Source organism: Rhinolophus ferrumequinum, chromosome X, assembly GCF_004115265.2.
Source record: "Rhinolophus ferrumequinum isolate MPI-CBG mRhiFer1 chromosome X, mRhiFer1_v1.p, whole genome shotgun sequence".
Lineage (NCBI taxonomy): Eukaryota > Metazoa > Chordata > Mammalia > Chiroptera > Rhinolophidae > Rhinolophus > Rhinolophus ferrumequinum.
In genome coordinates this window covers 48,866,269-48,883,847 of record NC_046284.1, presented here as the reverse complement: position 1 = coordinate 48,883,847, position 17,579 = coordinate 48,866,269, and the positions used below count along the sequence as shown (strand labels likewise).

At 33.8% G+C, this 17,579-nt stretch overlaps 1 protein-coding gene across 1 annotated transcript in view; it reads left to right on the top strand.

The window, feature by feature from the left end:
• IL1RAPL2 (interleukin 1 receptor accessory protein like 2) overlaps nucleotides 1–17,579 on the top strand; it is a 1,393,401-nt gene that overhangs the window by 1,319,535 nt on the left and 56,287 nt on the right. The window contains exon 6 of the mRNA XM_033110155.1: nucleotides 11,285–11,414. Within this exon, the coding sequence (XP_032966046.1) occupies nucleotides 11,285–11,414 (130 nt within the window). The remainder of the gene's footprint in view (nucleotides 1–11,284; nucleotides 11,415–17,579) is intronic.

Here is a 17,579-nt window from a genome sequence, read left to right as displayed (position 1 = left end):
AATAAATGTTCTTCTCAAGCGCACATGGAACATTTTCCAAGATAGACTATATGTTAGGCAAAAAACAAGTCTTGATAAATTTAAGAAAATTGAAATCATATCAATTGTTTTCTCTGATTCTTTAGCCATGAAATTAGAAAGGAACTACAGGAAAAAAACTGGAAGACACACCAATTCATGGAGGCTGAGTAATATATTACTAAATAATGAATGGATCAAGCAGGAGATCAAGGAAGAAATCAAAAGATATCTCGAGTCAAACGAAAATGAAAACACGACTACCCAAAATCTATGGGATGCCGTGAAAGCAGTCCTCAGAGGGAAATTCATAGCATTGCAGGCCTACCTAAAGAAACAAGAAACAACACTAATCAACAGTTTATCTTCACATTTAAGGGATCTGGAAAAAGAACAGCAAAATAAGCCCAAAGGGAGCACAAGGAAGGAGATAATAAAGATCAGAGCAGAAATAAATGAAATAGAATCCAGAAAAACAATACAAAAGATCAATGAATCCAAGAGTTGGTTCTTAGAGGAGATAAACAAAATTGACAAACCTTTAGCCTGACTCATTAAAAAAGAGAGAGAGGACCCAAATTAATAAAATGAGAAATGAAGGAGGAGAAGTGACAACAGACACTGCAGAAATACAAAAAAAAAAAAAAGAAATTACTATGAGCAACTATATGCCAACAAATTTGACAATCTGGAAGAAATGGACAATTTCCTAGAGGTGGACAATCTTCCAAGGCTAACTCAAGAAGAAACAGAAAACCTGAATAGACTGATTACCACCAGGGAAATTGAATCAACAGTCTCCCAACAAACAAAAGCCCTGGACCAGATGGCTTTACAGGTGAATTTTACAAAACGTTCAAAAAAGAATTATCACCTATTCTCCTCAAGCTCTTCCAAAAAATCCAGAAGGAGGGAAGACTCCCAAACACGTTTTACGAAGCCACTATCACCCTGATCCCAAAATCAGACAAAGACACCACAAAAAAAGAAAACTACAGGCCGATATCTCTAATAAACATAGATGCAAAAATCCTCAACAAAATATTAGCGAACAGAATTCAGCAATACATTAAAAAGATCATACACCATGATCAAGTGGGATTCATCCCTGGGATGCAAGGGTGGTTCAACATCCGCAAATCAATTAATGTGATACACCACATTAACAAAATGAAAAATAAAAATCACATGATCATATCCATAGATGCATAAAAAGCATTCGATAAAATCCAACAGCCATTTATGATAAAAACCCTTAAGTAAGTGGGAATAGAGGGATCATATCTCAACATAATAAAGGCCATATATGACAAACCCACAGCTAACATCATACTCAATGGGGAAAAGCTAAAACCGTTCCCCCTAAGATCAGGAAGAAGGCAAGGTTGCCCACTATCTCCGCTTCTATTCAACATAGTGCTGGAAGTTCTAGCCACAGCAGTCAGACAAGAAAAAGAAATAAAAGTCATCCAAATTGGTAAGGAGGAAGTAAAATGATCATTATATGCAGATGATATGATACTATATATAGAGAACCCTAAAGACTCCACCGAGAAGCTATTAGAGCTGATAGATGAATTTAGTAAAGTAGCAGGATACAAAATTAATATTCAGAAATCAGTTGCATTTGTATATACCAATAATAAAACATCAAAAGGAGAAATTAAAAAAAAAATCCCATTTACAATTGCTCCTAAGACTATAAAATAGCTGGGAATAAATTTAACCAAAGAAGTAAAAGATCTGTACTCAGAAAATTATAAGACATTGAAGAAAGAAATGAAAGAAGATATAAATAGATGGAAACACATATCATGTTCATGGATAGAAAGAGTTAAAATGTCCATACTGCCTAAGGCAATATACATATTCAACGCAATTCCTATCAAACTACCAAGGACGTTTTTCACAGAAATACAACATAAAATCCTAAAATTTATATGGGACCATAAAAGACCCTGTATAGCCTCAACAATCTTGAGAAATAAGAACAAAGTCGGAGGTATAGCAATACCTGACTTCAAATTATACTACAAGGCTACAGTAATCAAAACAGCATGGTACTGGCATAAAAACAGACACATAGATCAATGGAACAGAATAGAGAGTCCAGAAATAAATCCATGCCTATACTGCCATTTAATCCACGACAATGGAAGCAAGAATGTACGATGGAGTAAAGACAGTCTATTCAATAAATGGTGCTGGGAAACCTGGACAGACACATGCAAAAAAAAATGAAGCTGGACTACCTCCTTACACCATATACAAAAATAAATTCAAAATGGCTTTAAGACTTAAATGTAAGATCTGAAACCATAAAATACCTAGAAGAAAATAGAGGAAGAAACTTCACAGACATTACCCGGAGTAAGATTTTTACTGATATATCCCGTTGCGCGAGGGAAGTAAGAGAAAAAATAAACATGTAGGATTACATCAAACTAAACTGTTTTTTCACAGCAAAGGAAACCATCAATAAAACAAAAAGGGATCCTACTGAATGGGAAAAGATATTTGCCAATGATATATCTGATAAGGGATTAATATCACAAATCTATGAAAAACTCACTCAACTCAACTCCAAAAAAACAAACGACCCAATTAAGAAATGGGCAGAGGACTTGAAGAGACATTTTTCTAAAAAGGACATACAGATGGCAAACAGACATATGAAGAAATGCTCAACCTCACTAACCATTAGAGAAATGCAAATAAAAACCACAATGAGATACCACCTCACCCCAGTCAAAATGGCTATCATCAATAAATCAACAAACAACAAGTGCTGGCGCGGATGTGGAGAAAAGGGAACGCTTGTGCACTGTTGGTGGGATTGCAGATTGGTGCAGCCACTATGGAAAACAGTATGGAGGTATTTCAAAAATCTGAAAATGGAACTACCCTATGATCCAGCAATTCCACTCCTAGGTATCTATCCGGAGAAATCCAAAACTCCAATTCAAAAATCTTTATGCACTCCTATGTTTATTGCAGCACTATACACAATAGCCAAGACATGGATACAACCAAAATGGCCATCGGTAGATGACTGGATTAAGAAACTGTGGTACATTTATACAATGGAGTATTACGCAGCCATAAAGAAGAAAGAAATCTTACCATTTGCAACAACATGGATGGACCTAGAGAACATTATTTTAAGTGAAATAAGTCAGATAGAGAAAGATAAGTACCATATGATCTCACTTATATGCGGAATCTGAAGAAAAGAATAAGTGAATGAACCAATCAGAAACAGTTTTGGAGACAAAGAGGAAATACTTAGGGTTGCTAGATGGGCGGGGGGGTGGGGGTAAGGGGGAAGGTGAGGGGATTAGAAAACAGTCAGTAACCACAAGTTGGCCATGGGGTTTTGAAAATTAATCTGGGGAACGTAATCGATAATGTTGTAAAGATTTTGTAGGGTATCTGATGGACACGTGTCCCATTTGGGAGACCACCTCAGGGAAAATGTAAATGCCTGATCACTGCACTGTACCACTGTACACCTGAAGCTGAACAATGATGAATGCCAACTATAATATTTTATATATATATATATATATATATATATATATATATATATATATATACACTTACAAGAGGCGGAGTACAGCATTGGGAGTGGAGACAGTGGAAATGTGATGGCTCGGTGCGATGTCAGAGAGATAGTGGATGGGGGGAGGGGGGTCCACAGTGTGAGGGATATAAACGATAAACGTCTAAGTATTACTTTGTCTTGTGCACCTGAAACTAATAAAAAAAAAAAGACAATAGAGAAGAGCAATGAAATTGCGAGATGGTTCTTTGAAAAGTTAAACAGAATTGACAAACCGTTAGCTAGACTCACCAAGAAGAACAAAGATAGAAAGTTTGAATAAATAAAATCAGAAATGAAAGAAGAGACATTGCATCTGATACCACAGAAATGCAAAGGATAATTAGACTACTATGAACAATTATATACCCACAAATTGGACAACCTAGAGGAAATGGATAAATTTCTCATAACATAAACCTTCCAAGACTGAATATCTGAATAGACTGATTACTAGTAAGACCGAATCAGTAATCGAAACCTCCTAAAAAACAAAAGTCCAGGACCAGATTGCTTCATTTGTGAATTCTACCAAACATTCCAAGAATTATTACCAATCCTTCTCAAACTCTTCAAAAACAAACAAACAAACAAACAAACAAACAAACAAAAAAGAAGAGAATGGAACACTTTCAAACTCATTTTTACAAGGCCAGAATTACCCTGATACCAAAACCAGACAAGGACACCACAAGAAAAGGAAACTACAGCCCAATATCCATTATGAACACAGATGTAAAAATCCTTAACAAAGTATTAGCAAACCAAATTCAACAATACAGGAAAAGTATCATTAACCATGATCACATAGGGTTTCTTCCAAGAATGAAAGGATGGTTCAACTTCCATAAATCAATGTGATAAACAACATTAACAAAATGAAGGATAAATTCATATGATCATCCCAATAGATGGAGAAAAAGCATTTAACAACATTGAAGATAACATCTTCCAACAAAGTGGGCATAGAGGGAATGTACCTCAATATGACTGAGGCCACATATGATAAATCTATCACTAAGATCATACCCCATGGTGAAAAGCTGAAAGCTTTTCCTCTGAGAATAGGAACAAGACAAGGAACCCCACTCCTGCCACTTTTATTCAAGGTAGTATTGGAAGTAATAGTCAGAACAATTAGGCCAGAAAAAATATAAGTATCATCCAAATTGGGAAGGAGGTAATAAAATTGTTTCTATTTGCAGATGACATGATATTATATATAGAAAGCTCTGAAGATGCCACCTGTTGGCCTGTTAGATATAATAAACAAATTCAGTAAAGTTGCAGTATACAAAGTCAATATACAAAAATGCATTTCGTTTCTGTAACTAATAATGAACTATCAGAAAGAGAAATTAAGAAGGCAATCTTATTTATAATTGCATCAAAAAGAGTAAAATACCTAGCTATGAATTAACATATTGATTTAAAACATTGAAGAAGACACAAATAAATGGAAAGTTATTCCATGCTCATGGATTGGAAGAATTAATATTATTAAAAAGTCTGTACTATCAAAAGCAATATACAGATTCAACGCAATCCCTATCAAAATTCCAATGACATTTTTCACAGAAATAGAAAAAAGATAATCCTGAGATTTGTATGGAACCACAAAAGACACTGAATAGCCAAAGCAATCTTGAGAAACAAGATCAAAGCTGGAGGGATTATGCTCCTGAATTTCAAACTATACTACAAGGCTATAGTATTCAAAACAGTATGGCACTGGCATGAAAACAGACACATAAATCAATGTAACAGAATAGAGATCCCAAAAATAAATCCATACATATGTGGTCAATTAATTTATGACAAAGGAGCAAAGAACAATACCATGGAGAAAAGATAATTTAATCAATAAATGGTGTTGGGAATACTGGACAGCCACATGCACAAGAATGAATCAACACCATTATCTCACAAAATATGCACAAATTAACTCAAAATGGATGAAAGACTTGAATGTGAATCCCAAAACCATAAAACTCATAGAAGAAAACATAGGCAGTAAGCTCCTTGACATCAGTCTTGACAATAATTTTTGGATATGACTCAAAAAGCAAAGGCATATAGGAATGAAATGTAATTGAAGCCAAATCACTTGAAGGCAGCAACTTCGAAGAAGGAGAGCATGCACACAACTTCATGCCGCCTTTCCATCTTCACGGTCCAGGAGCTACCCAGTGTCCTTCCAACAATCCCCCATTTCTTTATGTAAGATAGACAGAATCTGTGCTTTATAATGTATTCTAAATATATGACAGGATAAACACCTCTTCTAACACTCCTTTTACAAAATTTCCCTGGCCGTTGTCATTTTTCCAGATTAACTTTACTGTAATTTGCTCAAGTTCCCAATATCTTACTTCAATTAATTTTGTTACATTAAATATTGTTATCAATTTGAAAAGAATGAAAATAAATATGAAATATGCAGGAAAAAAAAAAGCAAAGGCAACAAAAACAAAAATAAACAAGTAGGACGACACCCAACTAAAAAGCTTCTGCACAGAAAAAAAATGAAAAGGAAACCTACTGAAAGGGAGAAAATATGTGCAAATTTTGTATCTGATAAGGGGTTAATATCCAAAATGTATAAAGAACTTATACAACTCAATTGCAAAATAACAAACATCTGATTAAAAAATGGACGGAAGATCTGAATAGACATTTTTCCAAAGAAGATATGTTAGATGGCCAGCAGGTACATGAAAAGGTGCTCAACATAACTAAGCATCAGGGAAATGCAAATCAAAAACACAATGAGATATCACTTCACACCTGTCAGAATAGCTATTATAAAAAGACAAGAAATGACAAGTGTTGGTGAGGATGTGGTGTAAATGGAACACTTGTGCACTAATGGTGGGAATTTAAATTGGTGCAGCCACTATGGAAAATAGTATGGAGGTTCCTCAAAAAATTAAAAATGGAATTACCATATGATCCAACAATTCTACTTCTGGGTATTTATCTGATGAAAATGAAAACACTAACTCAAAAAGATATATGCATTCCCATGGTCATTGCAGCATTATTTACAATAGCCAAGATATAGAAACAACATAAGTGTCCATTAATGGGATCTATAAAGATGGGTAGTCTTTGAGGGCATTATGCTAGGTTAAATAAGTCAGACAGAGAACTACAAATAATATATAATCTCAGTTATTTGTAGAATCTTAAAAAAATAAACTCATTAGATAAACAGAAACAATTTGTGGTTGTCAAAAGCGAGGGGTAAGGGATGGGTGAAAGAAGTCAAAATGTACAAACTTCCAGTTATAGAAGAAATAAATCATGGGGATATAATGTACAAAATGGTGATTATAGTTAATGCTACTGCATTGCATATTTGAAAGTTGTTAAGTGAAATAAGTTAGAAAAAAATCAAGAACCATATAATTTCACTGATATGTGTGATATAAAACTGAAAGTAACCAAGGAACAAGACAAACAAATAAAGAAACAAAACTTCATAGGCATAGACAATAGTTTACAGGTTACCAGAGGGGAAGGGGGACGGGGGTGGTAGATGAGGGTAAACAGGACCAAATATATGGTGATGGAAGGAGAATTGACTCTGGGTAATGAACAAACAATGTAATATATAAATGATGTATTGCAGAATTGTACACTTGAAACCTATGTAACTTTACTAACCATTCTCACCAGAATAATCTTTAATAAAAAAAGAAAGTTGTTAAGAGTAATCTTAAAAGTCCTCATAATAAGAGAAAAATTATAACTAAGTATGGTGATGAGTGTTAACTAGAATTACTGTGGTGATCATTTCACAATACATACAAATATCGAATCATGATGTTATACATCTGAAACTAATATAATGTCAATATTACCTCAATAAAAAAACAAAGATGATATGAATAATTGTGTACAAGTTGTTTTGTGGACACAGACTTCGATATGGAATGGCTGAATCACATGGACTATGTATGTTTAACTATTTAAGAAACTTTTTTATTAATTTTAACTTCCTGGAATGCAAATAGAATCATAAAGAATGTAAATTCATATAAATAGAATCATAAAGCATGTACTCTTTCATCTGATTTATTTTCAATTAGCATAATTGTTTTGAAATTACAAAAATCTCTGTGTTGTGGTGTATCAATACTTCATTCCTCTTCATACTTGATTAATATTGCATTTTGTGGGTGTAGCTGTGATTATCCCCTCACATGTTGATGATGAATACGCGGACTGTTTCCAGTTTTTGACTATTAAAAATAAAGCTGCTATGAACATTCATGAGCAAGTCTTTGTATGGACATATGTTTTATTTGTTTGTTTTTGTTTTTTGTTTTTGTTTTTGTTTTTACTGTGTAGACCTCAACAAAGTAATAGAGAAAGCATTAGTCATGCAGATTGAACCTAAAAGGGAACCGTGTCTGAAGCCATTACAAAAGCAAACAAAACTGAGAAACAAAGTTCTTTTTATTTTGATAGTCTTCAATACACTGTACTTCAAATAGAAATGTGAGTTGGTCATCTCTACTAGCAAAATGGATATTAAGTAACATAGAAATGACTTTGAAAATGTCTGCAGGGTAAACAGTACAGTAGCAAACGGATGCAAATAGTAGATAGGAGTTTTCACATGCACACAACCCAGATTTTAGAATGCTTGGGTAGATTTTCGTTCAGGTTATTTGTCCAATCAATGCAGAGATCCCTCTCAAGCCTTTTGGAAGAGGAGGTGGCCAGTCCTTGGCACACATTGAGTCTCACTATCTGGCACAAGAGCTGATCATTTTGGGATACTCCTCAGAGTATTGTGAATGATGGTTGGATGTTTTCCCTGTTTTGGCCATTGACAAAAGGCTTCAGTATATTGATTCAGCATTTATAGAAACATGACTGCTGAAATATCTATCTCATGCGTTCATTTAACAAGAACCTGTCTGATGGGAGACTACGAACATTCCCAGAAGAAACTACAACTATAGTCAGTACCCATTATGTAGTGCCAAGGGTAGACACTGTCATTTTTAACAGACCGCCTTGAGAAGGCCCCTTGTTGCAAATGGCTGTAATTGTCTTTCTCCATTAAAATCAAACCAGGCCTGAGCAGTCACATGCTAGGAATCACTGAAAGGTATTTTATTTGATACATTCTTTCAACATAGCCCAAAGGAATGGCAACCAGAATTTATACCATATATATATATATATACACATATATATATATGGTATAAATATATATATATATATATATATATATATATGTATATATATATATATATAGTATCCCAGTTGCTAGAACTACACATATATATGTGTGTGTGTGTATATATATATATATGTGTATATATATGTGTGTGTGTATGTATATATGTATATATATACATATATGTATATGTATATAAATATATGTGTGTGTGTGTGTGTGTATAGTTTTAGCAACTAGGATTCCTTATAATATTTTTTTCACAGTCTCTGCTATGTGGTTTGACATTCCTTACTACCTTCAATTTCATGGAAATGATGAGCAGTAATGCACAGAAAAGACCTTGTCATTACATATATGAGAAATCAGTATATAAAAGGTTAAGTAATCTGCTAAGGGCTAGATAGTCTGTTTTTTCATGATAAATCTAAAAATACAATCCAAGTCTCCTCTTAGTCCAGTGCACTTCCCACTATACAAGGCTGCCTTTCAGTTTTACACAAGTTTGTATCACAGAGCACATGTTCAAAGCAACAATGAATGACCTTGTTTCAGATTTGCATTAGATATATAGCAAACTGTTGACATCAAAGATTTTGACAATATAAATAATCCTAAAGGTCCACAACGTATCATTTTTCTGAGATGTAAATTTTCACTACCATAAGACCAATATTTGGCAACACATCTCTTTTTATGGTTAAGAACGGCCTAACACTAGCATCCACAAGTCTATACGTTTTTTTTTTTAATTTTTACTTTGTCTAATGTGGACCCTAATTCCCTAACTAAAATTGTTTCTTTGTTAAATGGTCCTCAAACAAAGTCATCTAGTAGTTATGGTTATTAAACAGAAAGGCTCCAAGAAAGTAATGATTCTTAGAACATGGAAGTTTTGGACAAATTTAAGAATAGTATGGAAAAATGTCCACAGCTTAGAGAAATTATGGGAACTAGTCTACCATGTATTCTACAAGGAGAAATATTTTAGAAATTACTTTATCTAGTGCTCCAACCAGGGCAAAAATTGCAGGATATAGAGAAAATGATATGCTATATTACAATTCATGAATTTGGGGATTCCTTTGTAAGAAATGTCAAGATTGTGCTCTGTATACCATTCTTCTCTTACTAATGTACTTTACAAGAAGCAAATAAAATCAATGCCAACAAAATATAATTGCTCATATGTTTGATAATAAATTAAGAAAAGATTTTAGCTATAATCACAAAGATGAATGATAAAAAAGTGCTTAGTTATTGCCTACAATTATTTAAGCACTATAGGAGACACAAAGAATATAGAAGATGTAGTTAGACTGAGTTTTCCACATGTGCTTTTTATAGATATTCTTGTAATTAAAAAATGTCCCTTTGTATTATCCAACTTTTTCAGAATAGACAATCATCATAATAAACAATAATCCCTATGTAATCGTAATAATAGTGGATAGTCTATTATATATTTTCGCACCAATCAAAAATTAGCTTATCCTTTTGATTTAAATGTTAACTTCAAAGGCAATTCCAAGTAAGCAGTCCGTGTTTCCCCGAAAATAAGACCTAGCCGGACAATCAGCTCTAATGCATCTTTTGGAGCAAAAATTAATGTATTAGACACAGTCTTATATTATGTTAGATAAGACCTGGTCTTATTTTACTATAGTAAATAAGATATAGATATAGATATAGATATATAGATATAGATATATATCTTATTTCGTATATATGATATATATAATACATATTATATATAAATATATTATATATATTAAATATATGTTTTCTATGTATGTATTATATATAAATATATATATTAAATATATAATTTCTATATATGTATTATATATAATTTATATATTTAATATATATATAATATTATATATTATATATTACATATATCTTGTTTTGTATATCTATAATATATTTATAATATATATCTTGTTTTATATATATATTTGTGTATATAATATATTTATGATATATATCTTGTTTTGTGTATATATATTTATAATATATTTTATAATATATTATATATATTATAATATATATAATATATTTTGTATATAATAGTAAAATAAGACCGGATCTTACATTAATTTTTGCTCCAAAAGATGGATTAGAGCTGATTATCAGGCTAGGTCTTATTTTCGGGGAAACATGGTAATACTCTCAACAAAGAAAAATAAAAGGGGAATCTTTCCATTTGAGTCTTTTATACTAGTTCCTAGGAGGGAGGCAGTAAAAATAAGCGATTTTAAAAATTGAGTTTCTTTACTTTCTCATTTTTGATAAATCTTGAATTTTAAAATTTTCCAGAAGCCTGTATTTAAATTTTTCTCATGTACAGTGATAAGATGATTGCAAGAAGAGTAGAAAATGGATCACCTCTGAGTTTTCCTTTAGATTTTAAATGGTCCTTTTCTGTCTTCCAGTGATAACCATTTCTTTTTCTCTGTCATTCTCAGGTAAGCCTCTAAACATCCCTTGCAAAGCATTCTTTGGATTCAGTGGAGAGTCCGGACCAATGATCTACTGGATGAAAGGGGAGAAGTTTATTGAAGAACTGGCAGGTCACATTAGAGAAGGTGAAATAAGGTACCGAACTTCAATTGCTTATTTGTCTTCGCTGTCTTTGCAATCAAGCAGTGGAATATACTACAAGGGCTTAGGCCAAGGATTTTAATTGCAAATCCAAATCATTCCATTTTCTTAAAGCTGATCTGGTGGAAAGAGTGACACTAGCTGCCTTAAGAAATGAAAATGTGTAAACCTCCAATATAAGTAGGTTTTCTCAGGTTCTAAGAATATGCGTGGGATGTAATGACCCTCTCAAAGCTGCCTAAGCATATTCCTTTGAGTTTCCAAAGCTTAGGTCACTGTTACATCATCCAGTCACAAAAAAGATCCGAATTTTGTAGGTGACACCTCAGACCACTGAGCACATGCTCATTTACTCCCTAGGAACAGACAACTTTCATATGTCATAGGCGTAAAGCCACAGTGGCAGTAGTAAGATAGTACTCAACAGTATAACAGTTGACTCTTGTTTAATAGTGTTTATTTTTCCTAGTAACCACTGCTCATACTGAAAGTGACCAAACTTTCAGGTTAGCACCTCCCTATGACTGCTTTTCACTCTCCTGTTACACAGATACTTCCCTATATAGAGGTATGTAGGCATCTATTTTACTGATTTTCTAATCCTGTTTGTATGATCTCATTTGTACAAATAAGGGATAAGTAATTATTGCTACCTCACTCAGCCTGTGGGGTTGCCCTTTGATTTCAGAGATGACATGTAATGTAATTTTCTCATTACAATAAGAATTGGGACCCTTCCCCCTCCACTCTCATTAAGAGTCATGCAGTACAAGCTGATCCCATATTTCTGTGCAACTAATATTAAAATGGATTATTTCACTTTTTATTAAATATATAACTGTAAAAGAAGCAAATATACTTCATATCCTTTACTACTATTAAATACAATTTATAATAACTACCATGACAGTTTTTCTTTTTTTTTTCTCTTTTTTTAAATTTATTGAGGTGACAATTGTTAGTAAAATTACATAGATTTCAGTTGTACAATTCTGTATTACATCATCTATAAATCCCACTGTGTGTTCACCACCCGGAGTCAGTTCTCCTTCCATCACCATATATTTGATCCCCCTTCCCCTCATCTCCCACCCCCCACCCTCCTTACCCTCTGGTAACCACTAGACTATTGTCTGTGTCTATGAGTTCTTGTTTCTCATTTGTTTGTCTTGTTCTTTTGTTGTTTTTGGTTTATATACCACATATCAGTGAAATCATATGGTTCTCTGCTTTTTCTGTCTGACTTATTTCGCTTAGCATCATACTCTCAAGATCCATCCATGTTGTCACAAATGTTCCTATATCGTCTTTTCTTACCGCCGAATAATATTCCATTGTGTATATATACCACACCTTCTTCATCCATTCATCTATCGAAGGACATTTTGGTTGTTTCCATGTCTTGGCCACCATAAACAAAGCTGCAATGAACATTGGAGCACATGTGTCTTTATGTGTACATGTTTGCAGATTTTTGGGGTAGATACCCAGGAGAGGGATTGCTGGGTTATATGATAATTCTATTCGTAATTTATTGAGGAACCTCCACACTGCCTTCCATAATGGCTGCACCAGTCTGCATTCCCACCAACAGTGTATGAGGGTTCCTTTTTCTCCACGGCCTCTCCAACAATTGTTACTATTTGTCTTGTTGATGATAGCCATTGTGACTGGGGTGAGGTGATATCTTATTGTGGTTTTTATTTGCATTTCTCTGATGATTAGTGATGTTGAGCATTTTTTCATATGTCTATTTGCCATTTCTATGTGCTCTTTGGAGAAATGTCTCTTCAGGTCCTCTGCCCATTCTTCAATTGGGTTGTTTGTTTTTTTGTTGTTGAGTTTCATGAGTTCTTTGTATATTTTGGATATTAGCTCCTTATCGGACGTACTGTTTGCAAAAATCTTCTCCCATTCAGTTGGTTGCCGCTTTATTTTGTCGATGGTTCCTTTTGCTGTGTAGAAGCTTTTAAGTTTCATATAGTCCCATTCGTTTATTTTAGCTTTCTTTTACTTCCATTGCCTTTGGAATCAAATTCATAAAATGCTCTTTGAACTCAAGGTCTATAAGTTTAGTACCTAAATTTTCTTCTATGCAGTTTATTGTGTCAGGTCTTATGCTTAAATCTTTGATCCATTTTGAACTAACTTGTGTACATGGTGACAGATAGCAGTCCACTTCCATTCTTTTGCACGTGGCTTTCCAATTCTCCCAGCACCATTTATTCAAGAGGCTGTCTTTCCTCCATTGTATGTTTTTAGCTTCCTTGTCAAAAATTATCTGTCCATGTTTATGTGATTTTATTTCTGGGTTCTCAATTCTATTCCATTGGTCTATGTGTCTATTTTTCTGCCAATACCATGCTGTTTTGATTATTGTAGCCCTGTAGTACAAGCTAAAGTCAGGGAGTGTGATACCTCCAGTATTGTTCTTTTTTCTTAAAATTGCTTTGGCTATTTGACGTCTTTTGTGGTTCCAAACAAATCTGATGATTTTTTGTTCTATTTCTTTAAAAAATGCCATTGGGATTTTGATGGGGATTGCATTAAATCTGTATATTGCTTTGGGTAATATAGCCATTTTAACTATGTTGATTCTTCCAATCCATGAGCACAGAATGTCTTTCCATTTCTTTGTGTCTTCCTCAATTTCTTTCAAAAATGTCTTATAGTTTTCAGCATATAGGTCCTTCACATCCTTGGTTAAGTTTATTCCTAAGTGTTTTATTATTTTTGCTGCAATTGCAAAAGGAATTGTTTTTTTTTTTGTATTTCTTATTCTGAGGTTTCATTGTTAGTATATAGGAATGCAATGGACTTTTGTACGTTCATTTTGTAGCGAGCAACTTTACTGTATTCGTTGATTGTTTCTAATAGCTTTTTGGTGGAGTCTTTAGGGTTTTCTATATATAGCATCATATCATCTACAAAGAGTGGTAATTTAGCTTCTTCATTCCAAATGTGGATGCCTTTTATTTCTTTCTCTTTCCTGTTTGCTCTGTCAAGGACTTCCAACACTATGTTTAAAAGCAGAGGTGATAGGGAACAGCCCTGTTGTGTTCCTGAACCTAGAGCAAAGGGCTTCAGTTTTTCACCATTAATTATGAGATTAGCTGAGGGTTTGTCATATATGGCCTTTATTATTTTCAGGTATTTTCACTCTATACGTATTTTATTAAGTGTTTTAATCATAAATGGATATTGTATCTTTTCAAATGCTTTTTGTGCATCAACTGATATAATCATATGATTTTTGTCCTTTATTTTGTTTATGTGATGTATCACATTGATGGATTTGCGGTGTTGAACCATCCTTGTGCCCCGGGGTTGAACCCCACTTGGTCGTGATGAATGATCTTTTTAATGCATTGTTTTATTTGATTTGCTAGAATTATGTTTAGGATATTTGCATCTGTATTCATCAGAGATATTGGTCTGTAGTTTTCTTTTTTTGTGTTGTCCTTACCAGGTTTTGGTATCAGGGTAATGTTGGCCTCATAAAACGAGTTAGGGAGTACTGTCTCTTCTTCAATTTTTGGAAGACTTTGAGCAGGATTGGTATTAGATCCTCTTTGAAGGTTTGGTAGAATTCACTGGTGAATCCATCTGGTCCCGGACTTTTGCTTTTGGAAAGGTTTTGGATGACTGATTCAATTTCCTTACTGTTGATTGGTCTGTTTCGATTTTCCAGTTCTTCATGGTTCAGCCTAGGAAGGCTATATGTTTCTAAGAACTTTTCCATTTCTTCTAGGTTATTGAATTAGGTGGCATATAGTCCTTCATAGTATTCTTGGATGATCCTTTGTATTTCTGTGGTGTACGTGATAACTTCCCCTTTTTCATTTCTGATTTTGTTAATTAGTGTCTTCTCTCTTTTTATCTTAGTGAGTCTAGCCAAGGGTTTGTCAATTTGATTCATCTTTATAAAAAAACCAGCTCTTTGTCACATTAATTTTTCTATTGTCTTTTTATTCTCTATTTCATTTAGTTCTGCTCTGATTTTTGTTATTTCCTTTCTTCTGTTGACCTTGGGTTTCAGTTGTTCTTCTTTTTCTAGTTCATTAAGGTGTAAAATGAGGTTATTATTTGGGATTTTTCTTGTTTCTTGACATAGGCCTGTAATGATATAAATTTCCCTCTTAAAACTGCTTTCGCTGCATCCCAAAAGTTTTGGTAGGATGTATTTTCTTTGTCATTTGTTTCTATGTATCTTTTGAGCTCTCGTCTAATTTCTTCTTTGACCCAGTTGTTCCTTAAAGTATGTTGTTTAATTTTCATGAATTTGTATTTTTCCCTGCTTTCTTTTTGCAGTTGATATCCAATTTCAAAGCCTTGTGATCAGAGAATATGCTTGGTATGATTTCAATCTTCTTAAATTTGCTGGCCGATTTTACGTCCCAATATATGATCTATCCTTGAGAATGTTCCGTGTACACTAGAAAAGAATGCATAGTCTGATGTTTTAGGATGAAGTGCTCTATATATGTCAATTATGTCCATTTCATCTAATGTGTCATTTAGGGCTTCTATTTCGTTATTTATTTTCTGTTTGGATGATCTATCCATAGCTGTCAGTGATGTATTTAGGTCCCCTAGTATAATTGTGTTTTGGTCAATTTCTCCCTTTAGTTCTGTAGTAGTTGCTTGGTATATTTCGGTGCTCCCTGATTGGGGGCATAAATATTGATGACTGTTATGTCTTCTTCTTGTATAGTCCCCTTTACCATTATGAAATGTCCATCTTTGTCTCTTGTTATCTTTTTTCACCCTGAAGACTGTTTCATCTGATATCATTATGGCTACACCTGATTTTCTCTGGGTACCCTTTGCTTGGAGTGTCAATTTCCACCCTTTCACTTTGAGTCTATGCTTGCCCTTGTAGCTAAGATGTATCTCTTGCAGACAGTATATGGTTGGGTTTAGTATTTTGATCCAATCTGCTACTCTGTGCCTTTTTATTGGTGAGTTCAGTCCATTTACATTTAAGGTGATTATTGATATGTGAGGATTTCCTCTCATTCTATCTTTAGTTTTCTGGTAAGGCTGTGTCTCCATTGTTTCTTTGCCTTTTTGTTGTTGTCTATTATTTCTGTATGGTGGTATTCTATGATGTTTTCCTCTGTTTCTTCTTTTATTACAGTATGTATTTCAGTTCTGGATTTTTCTTGAGTTGTTGCCCTTAAGTTTAGGTAAAAGCAAGTTTTAAATTTAGAGTATTCCATTTCCTTCAGCACGCTTACTTTCTCCATTCCCATATTGAGGTTCAGGCCTTTCCTCTCCCCTTTTTTATGTTTTGGTTGCCACAAATTGTCCCTGTTGATGATGGTCGAATAGCCTCCTTCAGTATTTCTTTTAGTGCATGTCGTGTATTAGAAAATTCCCTCAGCTTCTGTATATCTGGAAAGGTCTTTATTCCTCCTTCATATCTAAAGGATATCTTTGCTGGATACATTATTCTTGGCTCATAATTTCTCTCTTTTAATAATTTGAATATTTGTTTCCACTCCCTCCTGGCTTGTAGAGTTTCTGCTGAAAAATCTGATGATAATCTAATGGGCTTTCCTTTGTAGGTTACCGTCTTCTTTTCCCTGGCTGCCTGGAGGATTCTTTTTTTGTCATTGATTTTAGACAGCTTCAGTACAATGTGCCTTGTAGAAGGCCTGTTGGGATTGAGGTCATTAGGTGTTCTATTTGCTTCTTGGATTTGAGGATCCAGTTCTGTCCACAAGTTTGGGAAGTTCTCATCAAGAATTTGTTTGAATATATTCTCTGTTCCCTTCTCTCTTTCTTCTCCTTCTGGTACGCCCATTATTCTTATATTGCTCTTTCTGATGGTGTCAGAAAGTTCTTGTAGAGTTCTTTCATTTCTTTTAAGTCTCACGTCTCTTTCCTCTTCCATCTGTGTAATTTCCAGGTTTCTATCTTCGATGTCATTGATTCGTTCCTCCATCTGGTCAACTCTACTTCCTAAGCTGGTTATTTCATTCTTAATTTCTTCTATTGAGTTCTTAATCTTCAGAAATTCTATTTGGTTCTTTTTTAAAAATTTCAATCTCTTTTGTAAAATGCTCACGTTGTTCTTTGATTGTGTTTCTGAGTTCATTAAACTGCCTTTCTGTATTTTCTTGCATCTCGTTGAGTTTTTTCACAATTGCAATA